Source organism: Pongo abelii, chromosome 7 (assembly GCF_028885655.2).
Source record: "Pongo abelii isolate AG06213 chromosome 7, NHGRI_mPonAbe1-v2.0_pri, whole genome shotgun sequence".
NCBI lineage: Eukaryota > Metazoa > Chordata > Mammalia > Primates > Hominidae > Pongo > Pongo abelii.
The window spans coordinates 106,899,585-106,924,207 of NC_071992.2; the positions used below are offsets into that span (position 1 = coordinate 106,899,585).

A 24,623-nucleotide genomic window follows, 5' to 3' on the forward strand; every position below is an offset into this window, starting at 1 on the left:
GACCCATCATTTTGTTATGAAGGAAAACATTCAAAAAGAAAATAAATCTAGATACCAGCTAGGAGTGTTCATGTGGTAACAGTATTTGCACTCAAATAAGAAATGAATGCTCTGAGTCCTCCCATGTTTAGCATGTGACTCCGATTCTACAAACCTTCCTCTTAGAATAATGTTTAAGCCGATTTATTCCATATGAATTTCTATGTAAGTTGTTCCCTAAGTAGTTGATACAAATTCTTCTTCATATTAATACACTGTCTTGTGATATTTTAACAAATCACAGAGTATTCAGACATTTAATACTTCTTTATTAGTAGTAAAAATATTGCCATTGTACGAAAATAATTAACCAAGCAAGTCCCTTGAGCAAAATCCTTAACCTCTCTTAACAGTTGCTGATTTGTAAAATTACAAAAATAATCCCTGTATTACAGGATTGCTGTAAAGATTATAGCTAGTATGTATGTATATATAAAGCAACTATCACTCTGCTTAGCACACAGTCTGCTAACCACAGAGGTCTCTGCCAGGCCAGGTGCGGTGGCTCATGCCTGTATTCTCAGCACTTTGGGAGGCTGAGACGGGAGAATCACCCAAGGTCAGGAGTTCGAGACCAGCCTGGCCAAAATGGTGAAACCCCGCCTCTACTAAAAATACAAAAATTAGCCAGGCGTGGTGGCGTGCACCTATAGTCCCAGCTACTTCGGAGGCTGAGGCAGGAGAATCGCTTGAACCCCGGAGGTGGAGATTGCAGTAAGCTGAGATCGTGCCACTGCATTCCAGCCTGGGCAACAGAGGGAGACTCTGTTGCAAAAAAAAAAAAAAAAAAGAAGTCTCTGCCTTTTCTTTTCTGTAAGATCTTTATTTCCATTTTAATGTTCTTGGTGAATATATTTGCAATTTAATTTTGTACATTTTTGTGAAAATACACATAATACCCAGAAATATGTATCATCCATATGCATATTCACATACTTTGGAGGGGGGAGTATAGGCGTGTCCCTCAAGTACGTATATATTATTTTGTGCACATATTAAGGCTTTATCCACTTGGCTTCTCCATGTACAGACTTCTATTGGATTCAGTAAGGAATTAGAATGATTAATTTCACAAATAAAAAAGAAACTATTTTTTATAAGCTAAAATATGCTGTAAAGTTATTCTTACAGAGCTATATTTAGTTGAAATCAGATCTAGCAGAGATGGAGATATTTTGCTACACATATTCTACTTCCAAATACTTTTTAATTACTTTCTCCTATAAACCATTCTTGGGATTTCTCAACTCTCAATGTAGATAAGGTATTTATATCATACTAAGGATCACACAAATTAAAATATGAATACTATTTCAAACCTCTTATTTTCAATAATAAAAATTGAATTGTCTAAGCATCCCAGTTTAATTTACTTTGCTTCAGTTATAATTCACATACATAAGAGGATAACAATAATTTTTTAAATTATAATTTTATTATCAAAATAGATGCTGTGCAGAAAAGAGTTAACACAGCAGGCCTGAGACTGCTATCCTTAGAAAGCCCTGCTTGTAAGGTTGGCCCTTAGCTGGCATCTAGAAATACAGATTTGGGGAAAATTCCCATCATTCCCTAACTGGTAAGAGAGGCTTATTATGTATAAATTGTTTGCGTAAACAGTATGGTTTACGCTAAACGTAAATTCCATTCAAACAGGAATTTGGAATTTTGGTGTGTGCTAGGTAGGAGGTGCCTGTGTAACCAGTTCCAGTAGAAACCTTGGGTACTAAGTCTCTAATGAGCCTCCTGGTAGACAACATGGTACATGCATGGTAATAATTCACTGCTGGGGTACTTCACTGGGAGGCGCCTCTTGGAATCTTGTCCCTAGTTTCCTCCAGACTTTGCTCCATCTGCCTTTTCCCTTTGCTGATTCTGCTTTGCATACGTTTGCTATAATAAATCATATCTGTGAGTACAACTATATATTAATTTCTATGAGTCCCTGCAGAAAACCAAGGAACCTTGGTGTAGTCTTGGGACCCCCAACACAGATGCCATAAAATGTCTTTAATCAAAATATCTTCTGTCATTTTTCATTTTATATTGTCATATTATTTTCATTAGGTACATCATTTAGGAATAGAAACAAATAGGCTAAATAGTTAAGATAAACCAATAATTATATAAACGTTGCCATCAGTAATAATCTTATTAGGCAGGAGATGAAAAAGGCCAACAATCACCTAATTATGAAGTCCAGAACAATTTGAGTTTTCTCCTAGATTACAGCCCATTTTATAAATGTAAATTTTAGATTATTTGTAACAGATTATAATCTCCTAACCAGGTTACTGATAATTTTAGCAATTTCACTTTCTTATAATAGAAATTGATTTCCCTTTAGAGGATGATAATCAAGCCTAATCATTTTAATTTCAAAATGGGATATATTTGTTTTAGGATGTCTTTTTAGTCTTAAAAAGCGTAAATATATTGGCATGCATTCACTCCACAGCATGTCTTAAAATCAAAATCTACTTAAGTGAAAATTCTGAACTCTTCAAATTTGTCTCAAGTATTTCTCAATAATATTTCCAATGGTAGGGAACTTACATTTTTTTGCAGTGTGGGCATTTTGCCAGAGTGTTGAACCTCAGTTCCATCCACTGTAAAATAAATAAAGAGAGGAATTGAAAAGAAAAACAACTGAAAACTATCCAATCTGATAAGACATTTCCTTTACTTTAAATGTCATCAGGGATCACAACAGAAGCAATCACCTTCTCACGGTTACATGAGCTTTTCCCTCCAACACTTCTCTCCCTCTCTTAAAATACAGTTTGGGATCCTCCTCTGAAATAGTTCCCATGACTTTTCCAATGCTCTGACGCAATCTAGGTTTGCTTTACATGAATACTGAATGTAATACCATAATTGGGGTCATCTTGTTCAGTAAGTCTCAGTTCGCTTCCAACGAATACAAACATATTTCATATACCATCAAAGTTATTTTTCTTTTAAGTCTGGAGGGCTGGCCTTTTAAATACTTGAATATTTAGATTCATTACTAAAATTAAACTATTTATTCTACTTACATGTGAGAAAGTCACCAAGTACACAAACTAAAAAGTCGGGAACTGTTTCCTGTTCTGTCATTGCTTATACACTATAACAAAAACACACTGCTTAGTACAATTTTCTTCCTGTAAATCTAAGTAATAAATGTGCTACCTTCCTCACATGAATGTTATTCAGATACTTGAAATGTCTTACTGGGTGTAGATAGTCTTTGAAGGAATATGCAATATAAATTTAAAGTAAATCTTTATCCCATGAAATATATTTTGTTAAATGACTTTCTAACAATCTTCTTCTATCTTGTTTGCTTTTCTATATACCTCCTTATAAAGGGTATATGTCCTTGATAGTTTTGGGAAAATTTCTTTAAGTACTTTGGCAGTTTATCATCAAAACAACTTATTTTTATTAAAATTAAGTTTCATTTGGAAATCCAGGCCACCAATTTTTCTTTTCAGAAGGCTCAAATTCTAGATACAGGGGTTTCAATAACTTACGGATATTCAAACTTTTTCCACACAATAGAAGATACCTTTTAGAAAATATCTGATGCATACTTTTTTCTTTTGTGATTAGATTTAACAAAAGAAAATAGAAATTTGGGTTTCCTAAACTCTTTTCTCTTCATTTTTATTTCAAATCTCATGAAATTTAGTTAACCTTGTTATGATCTCTCTTAGTCACAACAGGAACATATAGTCCCAAGATAAATAAAAGAGAAATAAAACTTTACATAATGTTCACTCTCTTTACAAAATGATTATTTTTAAACATCTGCAAATGTCAAACCAAGGGCACTTATTTTTCAAGCAAGAGTGAATATTTCTCTCATTACTTATAATGAGAGAATAACTTATAATACCAATTTGTAACACGTTAATTTATTTTAAAACTGCTCTTAAAGTAAAAATTCTTGAGTTAATGTGCTAAACAGATAATATAGATTTCTACAGAAATTGGTACAGAACATTAAGCAGTGGAAGAATATAGAATTATTATTAAGTGCTTTTTTATGTTTCTGTTATAGGCTTAGGATAGTTACTGAACTTGTAATGTCATTTCAAATGTTATTTATAAATCAAAAATTTAAGTTTTTCATAGTTAAAAGACGCAAACTGGTTTGAGAAGGTAATTATGAAACCTTTGAGTCAACAGTAACTCAAAATCCAAGACTTAAGGCTAACAGACTAACATAGGAATTTCAGTATTTTAGATGACACCTAAGGAGATTGTTTAGTCCAATGTTATCATTTTATAGTGTTCTTCATTTTAGCACAAATTATGCATGATAAAATCAATGATAACTGACAAACAGGGGAGACTTTATTCTGTAATTAATGTAGTACATTGCCAGCAACCTACCGCATCTGGTTTTGTTGTTATCTGCAGGTACTCACTTAAATGGAGCAAACTAATAACAAAAAGCATCTATTATTAGAATAATTTTCTTATAATTTATTCAAATGAATCCCAAACCTATGCTTTGGAAAAGAAGTCGACTTAGTACTGTTCTCTCATCTAAAATCTGGCCTCTGGATTCTTAAAATTTTATTGCCAGACCTTGAAGTCTCATTTAGACCAAAAAGAAAAAAATCTTAATTATATCAGCAAGATTAAAAGCAACTTCTCTAAAACCCAATCATTTTTAGTAGAGATCTTCTAAAATTTGACTTATTTCTAACTATTCTATAACATGTAATGGATAAATTGAGTTTCCCCAAGATATATTTTGCAACTAATCTTAGAAGATTTGTAAAAAAAAAAAAAAAAAAAAAAAAAAAAAAAAAAAAAAAAAAAAAGCTATATTGCTTAAAACTAATAATTTAATTTTATAGTATCTTACTGAGATAGATAGATAGATAGATAGATAGATACAATAGGCAACTGGTAACACTTTGAAATATGTTCAAGTTAAAACTATTATCACTCTCTGCTATGGCACCCATTTGTCCCTAGATACAAATGAAAAAAATCTGACCCTGCCTGAAGGTACTAAATTGGCCCACTTCAGGGCAAAGTTAGAACTAAGTTGTGTTCACTTTTATTAAAGAACAACAACTCTCAATCAATGTTGTTTAACAAAGTATCTGGATATGCCTTTCACCAGCAACAGAGACCATGGGCCCTACAGAAATGTAATAGTAAACTCTGCTGTTCAGTTGTGTTAAGAAACTTCTTTGCATTCATGGAGAATTAGCTAAAGGCTTTATAAGTCAATTCATTCTTCTGGGAAATTATTTTTCAAACAATGCCCTTCAAATCACCACTCAGGCTAGATGATCTCAAAATGGTTTGGAGGGTAAAAAATGTTTGGACATACAACATTAAAACTCCCTCTTAAATATATACAATGGTATATGCTAAAACTGCTAAAGAATATCCTATTTTAAATTCTGTTTAATGTTTTAATCCTAGCAATTCCCAATGAACATGGAACTCTTTACTCACAAACTCTGTTATTAACCTATAAAATACATGTGCCATTGAATACACTTTGGAAAATGCAAATCTAGCTTTTCTAAATTTATCCATGGTCGCAGCTACGCTATGGTATGAATAGTGTAAATATTGTGAATTCCTAGAAAATTTAACCTTACCATTATAGCACTGGTATATTAAACGATGTTATTATAAACAGAAGGATGCTGTGAGAATATGGAGAAGCTAGTCTCTAGTTTGCATATTACTTTTGCAATTGTGTTTTTTTCTGGGGGTAAAATATCAAAATTAAATTATTTTTAACTATAAATTTTTTAAATAATAAAAGCCTTGTCACATACAATAGTTCTTTTATCTTAATCCTTGAGAGAATTCTCTCTCAGGAGAGAGAGCTCATTATTTCAGGAAAAGCATTTCCTATGTGATCTTTTCAATAAAATATCTTGAGTATTTTGTCACAGGTCATATTTTCTTTTCTTTGACTCTAGAAAACTCAGAGCTAAGATTCAGCCTAATTTTATCAACTGTATTAGACTAAATATTAGCATACTTATATTATGCATGACTTCAGGTTGTTTTTTTTCTGCCCTACTTATTATTTTTCCTGATTTTTTTCACATTTGATTTTCAATCATATTGAACTTGGTGTATCTTTGTAACTTATCTCAATTGCTTTTAGCCTTGCAAGCTAAGTCTAAAACAAAGTAGGAAATGAGTAAATGAATTAACCTAATAATTAACAGTGTGAAGGACAAATAACATGAAGAATATAAGATTATTCAAGATCAGCATAATAATAAGGATAAGACTGCAAGAACTTTGTAGTCAGTGTATTCTTCATAATACTGGGCATCTCTCATTAATCCAAAACTCTCAAAAGTAACCAATACCTCTCCTATAGGTGTATACAGTGTTCCCCTAATCATCAAAAACTTTATTTTCTATAAAATTTTTAAATCATCTTTAAATACTGTATTTTAATCCAAAACATCTTTTCTTGCTAAAGAATTAAAGTTTTAAATCATAATTACTCTGCTAATATGATAATATGATTCACTTGCTTGCACTGAATGTTAAGTAAGGAAGAGCCAGCTTTAGAAGTTAGTCTCTGAAAGAGCCAGCTTTAGAAGTAAGTCTCTGGCTTGCACATTACTTTAGTAATTTTCTTCCTGGGGAAAAATATCTAAATGTACAAATTACTTTTTAAAATAATAAAAACCATGGCACATACATACCTATCTAAACTCTCAATTTAGATCATGCTCTAGAATTCATTGCCAGATGATTCTAAAAATTAAATATAAACCTTTATAACAATTGCCTTTTTGATTGTTCTTTTCTCCTCATTCCCTTTTCTACCCTATTAGTACAGTCAATTCTCTCTCAAATTCTTTATGCTATTCTTGACTATCATCATCACTTTGCTGAAAAATAAAAGCCGAAATTCTAGCCTTGTGCTTTTTCAGGCTTGTCTCTTTGCTATCCATTCCTCTCCTATTAGGTTAGAAAATTTCATGAAAGCAGAGACTGTGCTTCCTGTTCACCACTGTTTCCCTAGCACCTAGCTCAGTGCCTGGTACACACTCAATATATATAATTGAAAAAATAAAATCATTCCTTTTGTAATGTGGCTACAAGGATTATCCATGGCAAATATTTGGAATATAAAACATAACAGGAAAGAATGCAAGGTAGCTGTGGAAGGGAGATCTCTGGAAGTAGGTTGAAACAAATCTATATTGAAGATTTTAAAATTGTATTACTTTCAAAAGTTTGTTCACATATGAAAAAGAAAATAACAAATATGCTTTATATATTTAATTTAGTTAATTCATTTAATATCTATTGGTAACTATAGAGTGCGTGAGCTTATATTAAATCAGTATATACTGATTTTTATTTATTTGTTTTAGAGATAGGGTCTCGTTCTATCACCCGGGCTGGAATGCAGTGGTATGAACATAGCTTGCTGCAACCTCCAACTCCTGGGCTCAGGTAATCCTCCCACCTCAATCTCCTGAGTAGCTAGGACTATAGGTGCATGCCACTACCCCTGGCTAATTTTTAAATGTTTTTGTAGAGGTGGGGTCTCTGTGTTGCCCAGGCTAGTCTCAAACTCCTGGCCTCAAGCGAGCCTCCCATGTTGGTCTCTCAAAGCACTGGAATATCAGGCATGAGCCCACCATGCCCAGCCTATAGTGACTTTTTAGAAAGAAAGTTGTTACCTATCCCCACCAAGTATATTTTCTAATTTACGTACTTAGTTACTGATTTAATCAATAAAATATAAATGTAACAAAGGAGACATATCCTACTAAATCAGAAAAATCCTAGCAATTCTGGTTAAATATAGTAAATTGAATAAATGCATGCATTTCCATTTTTTTTCCAAACCTGACTAAAATAATAGTAAATGAATTTTGAAATGTACAATACCATAAGGATAAAAAAAGAGGGAATATGACTTCAAATTTTTGGACAATGGAAAGCAGATGGACTTTGCAACTCACTTAGTGAAAGGGATGTTGAAACTTAACTACCTACAGAGAGATAAGCCAATGACGGCAGGTTGCTTCACACTGAAAGACCCAGAATAGACCCTATACTTTTAAAGGTGGAGGTTGGGGTAAGGATAAAGCAGGAGTATCACAATCCCAAGCTCACTGCAGCATTATTCATAAAAACCAAGATATGGAAACAACCCAAATCTCCATCAACAGATGAGCAGATAAAGAAATTGTGGTATATGCATACAATGAAATATTATTTAGCCTTAAAAAGAAGGGAATTTTGCCATTTATAACAACATGTATTAACCTGGAAGATATTATGCTAAGTGAAATAAGCCTGACACAGGAAGACAAACACTGCACAATCATGCCTGTATGTGGAATGTAAAATAGTTTAATTCATAGAAGCAGAGAGTAGAATGGTGGTTGCCAGGCATTGAGGTGGGTGAGGAAAGGGGAGATTTTAGTCAAAGAGTACAAAGTCTCAGTTAGGCAGGCTGAATAATTTCTGAAGATCTAATGTACAGTATAGTAACTATAGTTAACAATATTGTATTATATACTTGAAATTTACTAAGAAGGTAGATCTTTAGTGTTCTTACCACAAAGACACACACACACACACACACATACACACACACATACACGGTAACTATATGAAGTAATCAAAATGTTAATTAACTTGATTGTGGTAATCATTTCACAATATATCAAAACATTAGGCTGTACACCTCAAATATACAATTTCTGTTGGTCAAATATAACCCAATAAAGCTGGGAAAAAAATAGAAGTATTGATTGCAAATTCTCACAAAACCAGAAAACCACCCTTCCCCAATACATTAAGAGAAGAATGATTTATTCTGTAGAGAAATTGGACTATAGAGCTTGTGGACCAGAACACCAAGCACAGAAGAAGGCACGAATACAAAGTCACTTTAAAAACAAAGGATTTAAATTAATGTCTATTGTCTGAAAAGTGTGTAAGAGCTTCACCCCTATTACCTCTCTTAGCTCCTAAAAGGGTGTCTCTCAGGCATATCTCCTACAAGAGATTAGAGGATCTTTCCCCAGAGAAATTTGCCCTAAAGAGAAAAAGACCAATTGATACTAATAGCTGACAGCTTTACAAAGAAAGAAGAGGAGGAGGAGGAGGAAGAGGATAAGGAGGAGTGGAAGGAGGGGGAGAAGGAGGGAGAGGACGAGGAGGAGAAAGTTTTCACCTATACCCTGCCTGCATACATAGAGACTCCAATCAGTGACTTGCTCTCAAATATAAACTTCTGCATAAAACTTCTATCAAAAGAAATACCAATAGAAAAAGTAGTGAGAAAACAGAGATAAGGCATAAAGAAGAATACCTCAGAAAAAAATGTAATTAATGGCTTCAGAAAGATGTTTGAAATGCTTGTTCTTTGGTGCCATAAAGAAATAGCACTTAAACATAAATGTAATTTTCTCAGCAAGGCCATTTTTATACTTTCTGCAGAAAGGGTATACTCGCCAGCAGTTTTGCCACAAGAGTACGCTGAACAAAAGAGACAGGGTCATTTATAACCTGACGCGTCTACCTTATTGCCGTGTCTGGTTTCTATTGGCTGGAACAGGACTTCACATTCTGTATTTGTCTTGATTGGCTAGCAACTTAGAACTTTCTAAAAGAGGCAAAGGCAGAGGAGAACAAAGGAAGGAGGAAGTAACTTGTGGAATGCTGAGAAAGGTAAAAACACCTTCAAATAAGAAGAGAAACAGGCTATGATCAAATGCTTGCTTGGACCAGTATAAACATGCCAGGGCAAATATTTAGGCTAAACTGTGGGAGCTAAGAACATAAAGTACATTGATTCCTTTATTACAGCTAGCAGATATTTAAGAATGTTAGCACAGGTCTTTGAATAAATTTTGCTTCTAAGAAAAGTTACTATTTACTCCTAAGGAGACGGAGAGGAAAGTCTTTGAAGAGGAACCTCTACTTTACTTTTTTACAAAGATGTCATGAAAAAGGAATGCTATTAAAAAATCAGAGACAAACAAAAGCTCCTAGAAATTAAAAATTAAGTTAGATCATCTGAAATTAAAATTTTAAATTAAGATGAGGAGATATAATGAAGTTCCCCACTAAATAATATGAAAAAACAAAATTAAAAACAAAAAAAAAATGGAATGGACAATAACAGGGCCCACTGAATATCCAAATGATGAGTTCAAAAAGACCCTCACGAAGACACAGCCTCATGAAATTTCAGAACACTGAAGAAAATGAAAGAGGAAAAAGAAAAAGAAGAAAAAATTGGTCATATCAAAAGGATCAGGTATCACAATAGCAGTTGATCTTCTCATCAACAATGGAACAAAGACTTTAAATTTCTGAAAGGTGACAACTGGCAACCTAGAATTGCACATCTAGACAAATTATAAAGTGAATGTAAGATCAGATTAAAAACCACTTAAGAGAAAAAGAGCTCAAATATAATATTTCCCTGCATCTTTTCTCAGAAAGCAAAGAGTAGATGTGCTCCACCAAAATGAAGGAATAAACCAAGAACTCTGAGGATGGCATGGGATCCAACACAGGAAAGAGGTAAAAGGAATTTTCATGATGATGGTGAAGGGAAGGATGACAACTATGTAGCAGGAAGCCTAAATAATAGATTCCTTGATGCATTTAATTATAGTAATAGGTATTTTATAGTTCTACACAAGAATATGAGAAGAATGAATGATTTACACATAGAAAATTAAATCCAAAGGAGGGGGCAATTATTTATAAGTCCAAGAAAATGTTAAAATGTATACACAAGAAAAATGTACCACATTGCTTGGTTCAGCTGTGAACAAAATTTGCCTAATAATAAAAATTGTAAACACTAAGTATTAATTAAACAAAATGTTGCAATTTGACTGGGAGTATGAAAGCAAGGAAAGGAATATGAGTGGGAGAGCAATATGAGTGCTAAGTTCTCATCTTGCAGTTTACTATTTAGTGGGTAATGTCTAAAATTGCTTAATCAAATAGAAAAAGGATAAGCAAGCAATTTAAACACATAGAAGTCTGGCCAACATTATGTAACACCATCTCTACTAAAAATACAAAAATTAGCCAGGTGTGGTGATGTGCACCTATAGTCCCAGCTACTTGGGAGGCTGTGGCTGGAGAATTGCTTGAACCCAGGAGGCAGGGGTTGCAGTGAGCTGAGATCACACCACTGTACTCCAGCCTGGGCGACAGAGTGAGACTTCACCTCAAAAAATAAATGAATAAATAAATAAAAATTAAAAAATTATAAAAAATAAACACATAGAAGTGACTATCAATAAAGCAGCTGACAGAGTTGAAAGCATTTTGGGAACAGTAACTGGGGGTCAGCTAGATGAAAAGATTGCAGTCCCATTTGACATTTAGAACTATATACATAGTTCTTTAATAAAAGTAAAATTACAAATAAAAAAAAGCAAACCACTTATATTTTCTTCAGCTCATTCACGTCTTAGTGACAGCAGGTTTTGTTTAGACTCCCATGTGTATACTCTGATAAATATTTTTCATATTCAAGTTCTAAAGAAAATCTTTTGTCTCCTATATGGGCTGAACATTAAAAGAAAACCTGTCCTTATCCTTCCTGACAGGGTAAGTTAATTATGAATTTAACTTTAAAAAAAATCAAACTAAGTTTAAGTTAGAAGTAGTAAAACAAAAACTTTATAACTTTTGCTCATATCAAATTACTTATACTTTCTTATTCTTTATCTAATTATGGGTAACAGTGTTAATTCCCTTTGCTCCAAGAATAATTTATAAAAGTCAGAAAGTTTTTGATAAATTATGATTTAAATTTTTCCTGAATCTAGAAGCCATGAAGCAAATCTACTGCATGAGATTGTGCACTTTGACCTCTGCTGAGCAGGTGAGAGCAGGGCTAAGACTCAGCTGCTCACCAAGCCCAAGATACTCATGGAACTAAGCCTGGGCACGATTTCTCATTGGCCTACATAGAGAGGATCCTTTTTGCAATTGGACTTATCAGAGGACATACCTTCTATCTAGTTCACAGAAAATGCTCTAGATCCTAGCTGCACTTCTGATTGTCTGCCTATATAAGGCTCTATTTTAATATTTTGATTAATTTGCATTTGGACAAAACTATAAGACTATGAGCAGTGGTCTAAACTGTAAGATCATGACCTATATTTACAGATTAATGACAAATGTCCAGTGACTTACCAGGAAGGTGTTTCCACAGTGCCCACACACGACCCTTGTACCTTCTGGTTGGACCGGCAATGCAGGTTGAGCTGGTTGTTCTTCAGAAATAAGCATTACTGGGCCAAGGTTAATTATCCGTCTACTGTGAAAAGAGAAAGCAAACAACTTTACTATCCCACAAATGGACTGAGAGCAAAACCTGCAACATATGGCCAAAAATATGAAATGTGTTATACTTGTTTTATAAATTAAGTGAATTAAATGTCAAGCTGGAGGCAAACTACAAAGAGTAGCAACAGTCAGTTTTTCAAAAGCAAAATATGAGTCTTTCTGTACTTGGGATAGAAACAATATATTATAGCATTGGTCCTAATCAATGGCAACCATTTAATTGTTATTTCCAAGTTTTTGTAAGTTCAAATCAGAAAACAGTTGTTACCCTTCCCTATCTAGGAAGCCAACTTGAGTTTGGTAGAAGACTGACTAAGTTAAAAATATTCTATACCAACAAAAATTTCTGTGCCATGAAGGCACCGAAGGGCTGGGTTACAACCAAATTTCTCTGAGCAGTGTGATATTCCTTGATGCGTATTTAATCAGAGATGAAAAGAAAGCAAACAAGATCCTGCTTTCATTTCTATTCTCTAGTCTATCATTGGATAGGGCTGTACATGATTCATGTAATGGTCAAAAAGCCAGAGAGATCACCAAAAAAAAAACCACAAGTAAGGCCTTCATATACTTGTATCTGGGGACATCCGTAATGGTACTGGGCATGAGCGAATAATTCCAGAACTTATTGCACATATACATTCAGCAGAGATTAGTATAACATACAGTGAGATACACAAAAATAACTAAAATGCTTGCAGGTGAAGATTAATTATATCAAAAGTAAACTAAGTGATTACTTTTTTTTTTTAAGAGATGGGCCAGGCATGGTGGCTCATGCCTGTAATCCCAGCACTTTGGGATCACTTGAACCCAGGAGTCCAAGAACAGCCCGGGCAACATAGTGAAACCCTGTCTCTACAAAAAAAAAAAAATACAAAAAATTAGCTGGGAGTGGTGGTGTGTGCTTGTAGTCCCAGCTACTCAGGAGGAGGCTATAGTAGGAAGGCTTACAGTGCAGAAGGTAGAGGTCACAGTGAGCCAACTCTTTGAGACTCTTCCCCTTGAAACTCTGTCTCAAAAAAAAAAAAAAAAAAAGAGAGAGAGAGAGAAACAGATGGGGTCTCACTTTGTTGCCCAGGCTGGAGTGCAGAGGCACAATCATAGCTCATTGCAGGCTTTAATCCCTAAGCCCAAATGATACTCCTGCCTCAGTCTCCCAAGTGACTGGGAACATAGGTGCATGCTGTCACACCTGGCTAATTTTTTGTAGAGATGCGGTCTCACTATGTTGCTCAGTTTGGTCTCAAACTACCAGCTTCAGGGGATCCTCCCACCTCAGCCTCCCAAATTGCTAGGAATACAGGCATGAACCACTGGCCTGACCTCATTATTTTTAAATAAGTTCAATGAGTCATTGATTTATTACAGTGCATTAAGTACTTACATAACACAAAGAAAACATTCATTGCTCATTTAAGAATATTATATCCTACAAATACCTATGACTAAGTTCAAACTAAGCTTATCATTCCTTTAACAAAAAAATAATCTAGATTCTGGAATGACTTTGAAAACAAAAACTCTTTCTAGAACAAAGCCTGGCACATGAAGAACTTTAGTAAATACTTGTTGAATGAACAAATGAATGAATCAATGAATTCATCTTTATCTCTTACCAGTTGGGTCTTGGGCATCCTATTCGCCGAGATGTGTCCTTACAAATGAGAAGACAATTACAAGGGCATCTAACATATTTCTTCCCTGTTGGGGGGTTTTTGATTGGCTGGATAAGGGAAGAAAATGCAAACACAGCAATTAACCAAAGTACAGATTGTCAACGTTTGTTTGTGTTTAAAAAGGAAAGGATTCCATTAAAACTAACGAAATATATTGCTTTTGTAACTTAAGGTTTTATTTTATGATTTTTCTATAAAACATATAAAGTCAAGTATTCATGTTTTGCGGTCCTTCAAGACACAATAATCACTGGCTGACTTTTTTTAGACTTTTCTAAAGAGGAAAAAAATAAAATGTCAAAGATAAAATTAATATTTAATTGCAGATTTTGAGAGATCAAAATGTAATATATAAAGCCTATGAAAGAAACATATTTCATCTAAACCAGTGTATGCTTTACCAGTTTATTACTTGAAACTATAAAAATATTGCTGAAAATTTAGTTGCTCCCCAAAGCTCAATTTTTAAAAAAGGAAAGGTGTTATTCAATATTTTAAACATTCCTAAATTACTATCAACTAAATTGAATAAAATGTCAAACTATTTGTAAACACTTTGGCACAGATGCTAATAATAAATGCATAATCACAGAAGCCCAGAAAAACAATAGTGACATCCTACAGACATAAAATAACTTTAAATAATTTTCCACATAAATAGGGCAAAGTTTACATCTGTAATGAAGTTTAGTACACAATATTTTCATTTTAGTGAAAACTAGAATGAATATAGTTGTGATGTGGATAGATATTGAAAGTATTTATACATAACTGCCATGCTCAGTCTAGTTTTTGAAAGTAAAAAGCCAAAAGGCATTATATTTAAATTCACCATGAAATTCTCTTAACGGGGTTAGCTTTAAACACAGTGAGGTATCCTATGATGAAAGAGAGACAGAAAAAAAGACAGGAAAAAAGATTACCATATTTGTATCCAGCCCACATATACTTTTAAGTAACATTATTGAAGTACTTCCTTTAGGAATAAAATGTCAAATAACAATTTATAATTTTACTAATGGAAGTCTCCACTTACTGTAGCTTCATTGCAAACTGTGCACTTAACCACATGCTGGTGAAGCTTGCCATCCAAATTGATTAGTGATTGGCACACACGGCAGTTTATTACTGGAATACCACTGGCGTCTGGACTGGCAATGGCTGTATATGGAGGTGGGAGCTCCGCTGAAAAGATATTAGTCACTGAATCAGAGTCTTAGAGAAATTACTACGACTGGTTTGAGTAGAGAGGCAATATAAGTAAAGAAGAAACAATCAAGATTTTCCCACGTTCTTTTATTTATTTTTCAAAGCTAGCCAATTTATCTTACTTTTAGAGCACAAACATCCATGAGACTCTTATCAAGTAAAATAATTCTTAACTCTGATAAAATCTAAATCATGTTTGCCTAGGTCTATCCCAATAACCCAGTTTCCTTTTACTAATCTATACTCAAAATGTCACTCCATTCCTATTAGTAAATTCATACAGTCTCTAACAAGAGAGTGGTAATTTATGCCTACAATAAAAATCTTACACAAGTGATCCGATTCCCAGGAAATAAAAATGGTCGATGAAAGCAAAGTTTTAAAATTGCTTATCCATACATATAAATTATGTAGCTGTCATGCTCTGTCTTTATATTGGAACCAGTATAATGACCACTGGCTATGACAAGAATAAAACAAGGTTTTGGAGGAAGTCAAGAAGAAACAAAAATGAACCTAAGAAAATTAAACTTCTCAGCATGGAACAAAAATGGGAACCATGCTAATTTCAGACACAAAACAAAAATAAAGTAAATATAACAATTTTTAGTCTCAAAATTTACCTACCATTAAAAATGTAAGAAATGCACCAAAGTGTTTATGAGTAAAAAACTGTAGTATGTGGGATTAAAAACTTCGAAAACCGTAACAACAACCACCACAAAAAGAATGGGGTACTAGATGAAACAAGAGTAGCAAAATGTTGATAACTGATGAATATAATGACATGGAAGGTCATATTTTCATACTACTTTTGTGTATGTTTGAAAATTCCCATAATACAAAGACACACACACAGTGTTTTTTTTTGAGAGTCCTAAGGTTGACTCAGTGAGTGAGTGAAGGGTGGAGGCCCACTTTTAAAATCAAGTATCTACCAGAAGTGTATATTTGTTACAAAAGTCTGAGAACAGGAATCCTGATACGCTACTCTGGAATGGGATTTCTAAAGGAGACTGCCTAACCCCTTTCTGTAACTATCTCAACTACAGGAATAGAAGACTTTTCCAAGGTAAAGTTTTGTCTTGGGACATTTAGAAAGGGCCACACTGTAACACATGATTGAAGCACGAAAGAGAACTGGTATCTCAAGAGGCTTCTGTAACACTATAAAATATAAACACAATAGCTAATCATAATAAGAGCTATTTTTGAAATAAAGGTTTTCTGTCCACTGTATTAGGTTCTAAACTTTGTGATATTTTAAAAAGAATTAGAGCATAAAACATTTTGGTGTGTTTAAAATACACATATTTCTACCTGATCTTTGGGTTATAATATAGGATTTTTTTCAGACTGCTAAGGATTAGCAACAAGTGGTATTCGTTCAAATGATTCATAAGACAAATTTCTGCAGCAGCCAAGGCTCTGAAAGAGGCCACTTTGAAATGACGATATGCTCACATTTCTGGGAGGCTTATAACAGAACACTGCCAAACACTGAAATTCAAAAGAAGCTGTACATGTCTTAAATTATAAAAATAATTTTAAATCCATGAAAAGAATTTGAGCATGATCCAGAGTGACCTGTAATGTATTAATCAAGAAAAAAAAACATGTTAAAGAAACAGTGACTCAACAATATACTTAAGGTCTTGCAATTTGCAGATTACTTTGTCAGATCTCAATAAAGACATTATTCTTGGGGAAAGAATATGTACCTCACTAGAAATTCAAGACACACTGCCTGGTATATGATAATGAATATTATTTTAATAATTATTTGCAGTATCATTATTAATAAAAGTTGCTTCCTCTCTGGCCTTTTCCTTGAGTTGTACAGTAACATTACGTAGTTCTCTCACAATCCCAGTCTCTATCTTACACAGTATGATAGAAAGGAAACTTATATGCAAGACAGTTTTATAAAGAAAACAAGGGCATTAGGGGGAGAGGAGGAAGTGACATATTGCTACACTACGTAAAAGGACACAAACCCATACACTCCTCAGCTTTGCTCAAAGAAATCTCCTAAGAAAATTTCAGAGGGTGATCTAAAACAATCATTAAAAGGGCATTAGAGCCAGTAAAACCCTGTGAATTTTTCTTCTAAGATTTGTACTACATAATTTTTAATCTGCCAAAAAAAAAAAACGCCTTCAATGACAGAAATATGCTCAAATCTACTCTTTTGGAGGCTTGGGAAGTGGAGGGACATGGACAGAACAACCAATGAGGATTATAAATCTAATATAAGAGAAACCATAAGCTCCACGAGGCCAGGGGCACATCTGGTTTGTCCATAGCTACTTCACCAGCGCTTGTCATAATGCCTGGTCTATGATGATGCTTACTAAATGTTTATTCAATGGTTGAATGAATTAATAAATCAGCAAGTCACTAAAATTTATTAGACATATCTATTTCTCTTGGAAAAATAACACCAAGTATTAGGTTGGTGCAAAAGTAACTGCGGTTTTTGCTACGACTTTCAAATGGCAAAAACCGCAATTACTTTTGCACCAACCTAATATATTACCCCTACTCTCCTTGCAGAGGAGCTAAGGTTCTAGCAGGGGAGTGCAGCTTGATGGAAAACAAGGCCTTCTTTTATATAGAAGACTACTCTCTCCAAATAATGCACTGAGAGAGGTGAAGTAGTCAGGGGACACTGGCCTGGCGCAGCAGATAAATGGAATCAATCCAAGAGATCAATAGAATGACAGAAGCTGCAGCCTAATTGCCACAATAAACAGTGCTTCCTGGCCTTTCATTTCAATGTTCTATCCATTACTTCAGCCTTAAACTGATTTAGACAGATATTTCTTGTACTTTTGGCCTTTCCCTTTCTCTCAGATTTTACCTCAAGGAAACATTTACTTGTAGCTCCACCTCCTCTTATATGGGACTTGTAATTCTGGAGATTCCACAGTTAGTAAACCTACAATAATTAGAATAAGATTATTAATTTAAATGATTAATAATCAGATTATTATAGATTAAACCTATAATAATTAACTTAGATTTATTCATTTTGTCTCTTTTCACTTTGGCAATAATCATAGCTCAATACAGCCTTGAACTCCTGGGCTTAAGTGATCTTCTCACCTCAGCTTCCTCGGTAGCTGGGAATACAGGCATGCACCACCATGCCTATATTTTCACTTTAAAACAACCGATCACCACTATCCTACCTATTTTAAATTTCTGCACTACATTTAAAAAGTCCACTGTAATCTCAGAACTTAGGATCATTAGATATTGAAAGTCACAAAAATTCCTCATTTTGGAAAAGTCTTACTTGTTATCTAAACAATGGTCATTTTTCTCCATGGGGTTTGCCTAAATTAAAAAGCTTTTTTCCTCCATGTGAGCAGTATTTGTTAGGCCAGTAGTCCTTAATCCTAAAAAAAAAAAAAAAAAAAAAAAACTCCCTCAAAGCTCCAGAATAGAACAATGTTAGAAATTCAAACAATCTTTGGAATTATGAAGTCTAATTTCTTTATTTTACAAAGGAGAAAACAAACCCAGAAATTCTGACTTTTTAAGGGTTATAGAGAACTTCAGCAAAGCCAAGAGCTGACTCCTGTTCTGGAGATCGCTCCACAATAACAGCTGTCTCCTTTAATAAATAATACTTAATATAGGGAAAATATTTAAGGACCAACGGGGGGATTTTTCTAGGAACAAGCAAACATCTGATAATGTAGATTTCTGGAGAATGAAATCTTGGTTAAAGAGAATTAAGAGGAAGAGGGGAAGGAAGAATCGGGGTGGGGGGGAATTAGAATATATTTTAAAAAGAAGAATCATTTCACAGTAAAAACTTCAGAGAAAAACGGACTCATAAAAGGGAGAGAATGATAGTTTATGGATCACAAGGCATACATAATGATCTTTCTAAAACACTCAAAAGGAAGCATTATATTCTGTAAACCCACAAGTGATCAGATTACATTTCCCATCACAAACATTTACCTAATTTATCTATTTTATGCCAAACAGCCCCTCTGTCTTGCTAATTCATCGTGGTGTATTAATCCATATTTCATCTTTTCTCAGATATATCCTCCAGTATTCTAAAGATTGAAATTGTTTTGTTGGATTGCTCTGACCTTTATTATCTCAATTATTCCTTTATACGTCTCCTCAGTGACAATATTTGGCAGTTTAATTCACTTACTACATTAGCATCCTCTATATGCAGCCCTTCAGGCTCTTGACAAAGATGTTATACCAAAATTGAAAATGACGTCAGCTTAAAATGAGAGATATTTTACGATTATAAGAGGAGCAAGAAAAGTATAAAAGGGCAACCTTTGAGGAAAGCCTGGCTTTTTTCTCCTCTAATTTTCATTGCAAGGATTCATTTTCCCTAGTATCTTTGTGCAGAATGTAGGTTAGGGACAGACTTAGCTTGGCCACTATGGGTTAGCTGCTTTCAGTGTCAAACTTCTCCAGTTCAGTTCAATACAGAGCAAAGGAAGACCACTTTCTGCTCCTCCCCTTCTTTGAAACCAAAGAAAACTATTTTAGGAGACTCAAGTCAAGTTCTCCCAGAACAATGACATTCTCAGAAAAATTCATCTAGCTGAAGACAGGTTGAAAAGGAAATGTGCTAGTTATCAGGTTACTGACCCTCAGTTCCAAATCCACCTTTACTCTCTTTTGTGATGCTGGAGCTGGAACTCTGCAAACCACATTTTGGTTTTGTCAGCTGGCTCCAGGTTATGTTCTTAATAGGAGGTGATATTGGAAGGCTGCAAGGCTGGAGGAGGAATAAGGGACTTATTCCTTCTATTTGTTACCTGTTTGCTCCCAATCTGCTTGCTGTTTCTCTGAACATCACCCTAGGAGTATTACTTCACCCTGGCAGTGGTAGTTCTTTCCCCTGGGAACACTGAAGTCAGTTTATAGTTTTCAACATTTGCCAGAACCAGCTTCCTTGTGTAGACCCCCACACCAAATAGACAGTGCTCCTTCCCAAGGAAGGAGTTCAGAGAGTTTCTCTAGAGTTCAGAGACACCAGCACAAGCTGGCCAGTGCTTCTTCAGAAGTCATATTTCAGTTCTGCAGGACCCCTCCTCTAAGTTACTAAGTTTTAATAAGTCCAATCTCTTCCCTTTGTTCCCTCAGCCCTAGTGGTGGCAGTTGCTTCTTGCTACCTCCTTGATACCTTAGAGTAATATGTTTACCTTACAGTTACCTAGTTAGTAACTTTATACTTGGTTAATGATTCTTTATATTAAACTCCATTGTGTGGTTTCTATCTTCTGACCAATCCTGACTGATATAGAAATTCATATCAGAAGTGATCTCAGGAAACAATTCCTCAAAGATGGAATTGGAGAAGTGGTTTGGTGAACTTGAGCTTAAATGCTATGCCAAACTCCTTACCAATGGGAAATGGGATGGTAGTAATCTGTGACACATGGTGCCATCCTGATGAATCAGATTATCCCCAGTAGTTGATTGTGATGTTTGTGGCTCCTTCACTTGAGCATTATGGTAGTAATAATTATTATATGGACTATGATGTGGATGGTTCCTTATGAATGCACTGGGCCTTTACAGACAGAAAATGAGAAGCTCCGGTCTTTAAATTCTCAGCTCAAGTCATGGTTAGAGAACCAGGGAATGTCTATCTTAACCTTAAAAGTATCACTTATTTCTAATAAACAAAGAATTTATTGCTGGAAATCAAACAGAAATATTAATTGTGCAAATTGCAAAATTATAACATCAAGTAATTCCACAGCCTTACTAGGTAAACCCACAGTCTTATCAAGTTTCTCATTAAAAGTTGGGGCGTTGATTGCAAAGAAGTGGAACTCTAAAACTTGGAATGAGACCATCTGATTGTACCCAAACACAGCTGAAAATCTTAAACTCCTGAGTCACTCTGAACCTCCAGTGCAAGTGGAAAATATCTTTCCCTCTTGTGCCTAAGCCTTCCCTTGCTGGAAAACTCTGTAATGTCCTTGCCTGAGGCAGTTACCTTACAAGGGGATGGCCATTCTTCTTAAAATCCACCCTCAAGCCCCTTGTCTCAAGATCCATAACTAAGGTCAAATCTCAACATGTCTCAGAAGGGCAAATACAAAGTCTAATTCAGTAAGAGGCAGCTTCTACATAAAATAATTGCAGCATTTTGATAATATGTATTTCCAGAAACCTGGAGAGTATTTGTGAAGTGGATCCTAAGGGTGTTAAACCAAAGAGAATAAAACACAATAATGAATTGAGTGAGATTTTCTGGATTCAATCTTTGTTTTACAGCTAGAGGTAGCTTTAAGCATTTAGTTAATTGGTTGATGAGACTTGGTCTTACATTTAGTGAGGCTGAGATGCTAGAATATCCCTAGAATAATGCAGAAAACGCAATCAAAGCCATACAGAGTTAGGAATGTTGAAGTGGATTTAACATATGAAACCTGCATATTCATACCTCACTACCTCCCCTGAGAAGGGCCAGAGCATACTCCCTTCACCAGGGCATCAATAAATACATTATTTAGAGGAGCACATGCATCCTGCTATGGTTTCTCTCCAATGCAGACCAGACATTACAGTATGAGATGACCCCATTGAGATGTGCTGCCTGATTTCAATGGGGATGATGAAATCCTGGAGTAACAGGCCAAATAGCAGCAATTAAACACTGAATACAGGTGGGTGCATTTATTGCAAGAAGAAGTAGTGGATATTACAATATTTTGAGCCACAGGACTTTTGGCAGTGGCTAATTGAAATTAGCCTAGGATTGAAATGGATGGCTTACCTACAAAGATGTTGCTTGGTTGTATATCTTAGAAAAAACTCTAGGCATTTTAACCAGCAACCCAACTTTGGTAGCCACAAGAAAGAGTCACAATCTTTCAACCAGTTTCCAACAAAAGTAGGTTCAACATGTACTGTAAATCTTCCTTCGAACTTTCTGCAAAGAGACCTGAGGCTATTTACCAGGCTATTTACAAGACTGTGTACTGGGGAAAAGAGAATACCCAGATGGTTCAGCAATTACTAAAAACTGGTGGTTAAACAGTGCTAATTCCAGAGGGACTCAAAGCGGCTATCAAGTGATAGATGATGTCTTAGCCCAGATCCAACTCACAGTGGTCCCAGTAGATATGGGGATCCACTCTGAAGTTATTTTATTAGTTATGAATATACAATTGGAACAAATATTCTTGGCAACCAGTAAAATTGCCAACTTTGTTCCCTGGCCCATAGGTTAATATAGGAATGGCCAAGTGGCAGTCCCTGGAACTGATACCAAAAGCAACACCACATCCCTGGGGAAATATCAGAGATTGGTGCCACTAGGAAAGACCTGTTAAGATGCAAAGATGGTGATACGCATCACATCTTCATTCCACTTGCTTATTATCTAAATTTGACTGCTGCTTCATAACTGAAGGGATGTGATAAGGCCGCTGTATGAGCTCTAATGCCAGAGAAAGTCAAGAGTCTTTAGAATCAATATTTATTTTTTTAGGTAGGTGTTGAGAGATATCTAGTGAATAAATCCCTTAAATTCTACTGTTTCTCTGCAGCCCATGGATTAATGGAATTTTATTTTAAAATACAGAAATTACGGCTGGGCGCAGTGGCTCATGCCTATAATCCCAGCACTTTGGGAGACCGAGGTGGACAGATCAAGAGGTCAGCAGTTAGAGACCAGCTTGGCCAACATGATGAAACCCCATCTCTACTAAAAATACAAAAATTAGCCAAGAGTGGTGGTGCACACCTGTAATCTTAGCTACTCAGGAGGCTGAGGCAGGAGAATCACTGTTGTTTCATTCTATGGATATGACATGGCTTATTATGGTGGTTTTACAAAATAGCCACAACTTCTTTGGCACTCCTCCCATTGAGAGGTGAAGTCTTTGTACCTTGAATCTGGGTGATTTGTAACTGCTTTGACAGATAGAGGATGGCAGAAATGACATTATATTTGACTTTTGAAGCTGGGTCATAAAAGACCACATGGCTTCCACTTAGGTCATCTTGTATTCAGGCATGTCTGATAGTTTTAATAATGACCTATGTCCTCATTAAGGGATGGTAGCAAATCCAAATACGACTTTTGCTGAGCCTGGCAAGGTATTTTATATAGAGAACTAGAACATGACAACCAAATTCTATAAACTTGGAAAACGCTTTTGTTACAAAAGTTTAAAATAACTTTATATTAGTTTGTAAAATCCATACAGCTAATAGAAATCAATGTTTATTGGGATATGTCCAATGGTCTAAAAGGTGTCTGAAAATCTCACTTTAAGTCTACTCACTATCATTTCTCTATATTGTTTCTCCTCTGGATGGTCAGTCTTAGCATTTAATCTCTCAAACAATAAAATGTCATATTGTAACATGCCTACTTCCAAATTCTCCCCCTGTAGAAATCACATGTTAAAAATGTCAAAGAATTCGGGGCTTTCTTGTACACTGTTTTAAAATCTGTATTACAGATTGACCAAGCCTAAATATCTCAAAATATGAGAGGAAGAAAAATTTTGCCATTGCCTTTAGAAGTAAATGCTTAGAATAAAATGCCCTAATCAATCATGCAGCACACACATGCAAATATATTCTACAGAGAAATAAAACAGTGCATGCTAGTTGGGCTTTTAATTTTTAAAAGAGTCATGTAACATCCTTAATCTTCAATATACTATCTTTCCCATTTCTAAAAGCATACTGGAAGGAATAGCTATTTAGGTGAAAGAGGGACATTGGAAGTAAAAGAGTGAGATAAGAAAGGATAACAAACATCTACATTTTAAATTTATAGATATATTTTCCTAAGTGTGTCCAGCTTCCTAAGAACAACTGTGTCATAAAATATAAAAGCCAAAGGAAACATAATGGACCACTCCTTGGATAAATGTGGGAAACTGAGGCCCAGAGATGTAAAGTAATGATTCCAAGGCCAAACTGGCAGGGATAAAAAGCCTCTGGTCTCCCAAGCCAAACACTACCTGGTGGCAGACCTTCTCTGGACTCTAAAGGGAGTTACACAATACTTGCACAATGCACTGAAGTCCAGAAAAAGGACTCATGCTTTTTGCTTTTTTCACATTTGGTTGTTGTGGTTTTTACAGAAGAAAAGAAACTCACTTTACAACGGCAACTGGAAAAGAAAAAATCTAGAAAAGTTCAAAAGCAACATAAACTCCTTTGCACACCCCCACTACCACCAAAAATTTTTCTAAAAAAGCATAGAAACTCTCATAAAATAACAGAAAACAGCAGGAAGAATCTATTCCTTTTCAGGAGCTGCTATGGAATGCCATTACCAATTTATTCAATACCTCTTACTCATTAAACATGAAGCACAGGCCA

General features: G+C 34.9%; 1 protein-coding gene and 1 long non-coding RNA gene across 7 annotated transcripts in view; one reads left to right on the forward strand and one right to left on the reverse strand.

Moving 5' to 3' along the window:
• Positions 1–24,623, reverse strand: part of PIP4P2 (phosphatidylinositol-4,5-bisphosphate 4-phosphatase 2) — a 74,199-nt gene that overhangs the window by 11,832 nt on the left and 37,744 nt on the right. For 3 of the 5 annotated variants that reach the window (XM_024251547.3, XM_063726711.1, XM_054518655.2), the window contains 4 exons: positions 15,100–15,248; positions 14,004–14,110; positions 12,232–12,355; positions 2,596–2,648 (listed from right to left, as the gene is read on the reverse strand). In XM_024251547.3, the coding sequence (XP_024107315.2) occupies positions 2,596–2,648; positions 12,232–12,355; positions 14,004–14,110; positions 15,100–15,248 (433 nt within the window). The remainder of the gene's footprint in view (positions 1–2,595; positions 2,649–12,231; positions 12,356–14,003; positions 14,111–15,099; positions 15,249–24,623) is intronic. The other 2 variants (XM_063726712.1, XM_063726713.1) reach the window with 1 other exon arrangement.
• LOC134761953 (uncharacterized) lies at positions 5,986–15,495 on the forward strand. Of its 2 annotated transcripts, none has more exons than XR_010141226.1 (2): positions 5,986–10,590; positions 11,859–15,495. It is a non-coding gene; the product is annotated as an uncharacterized LOC134761953 (long non-coding RNA). The 2 variants fall into 2 exon arrangements; XR_010141227.1 differs by having other exon boundaries at positions 12,205–15,495.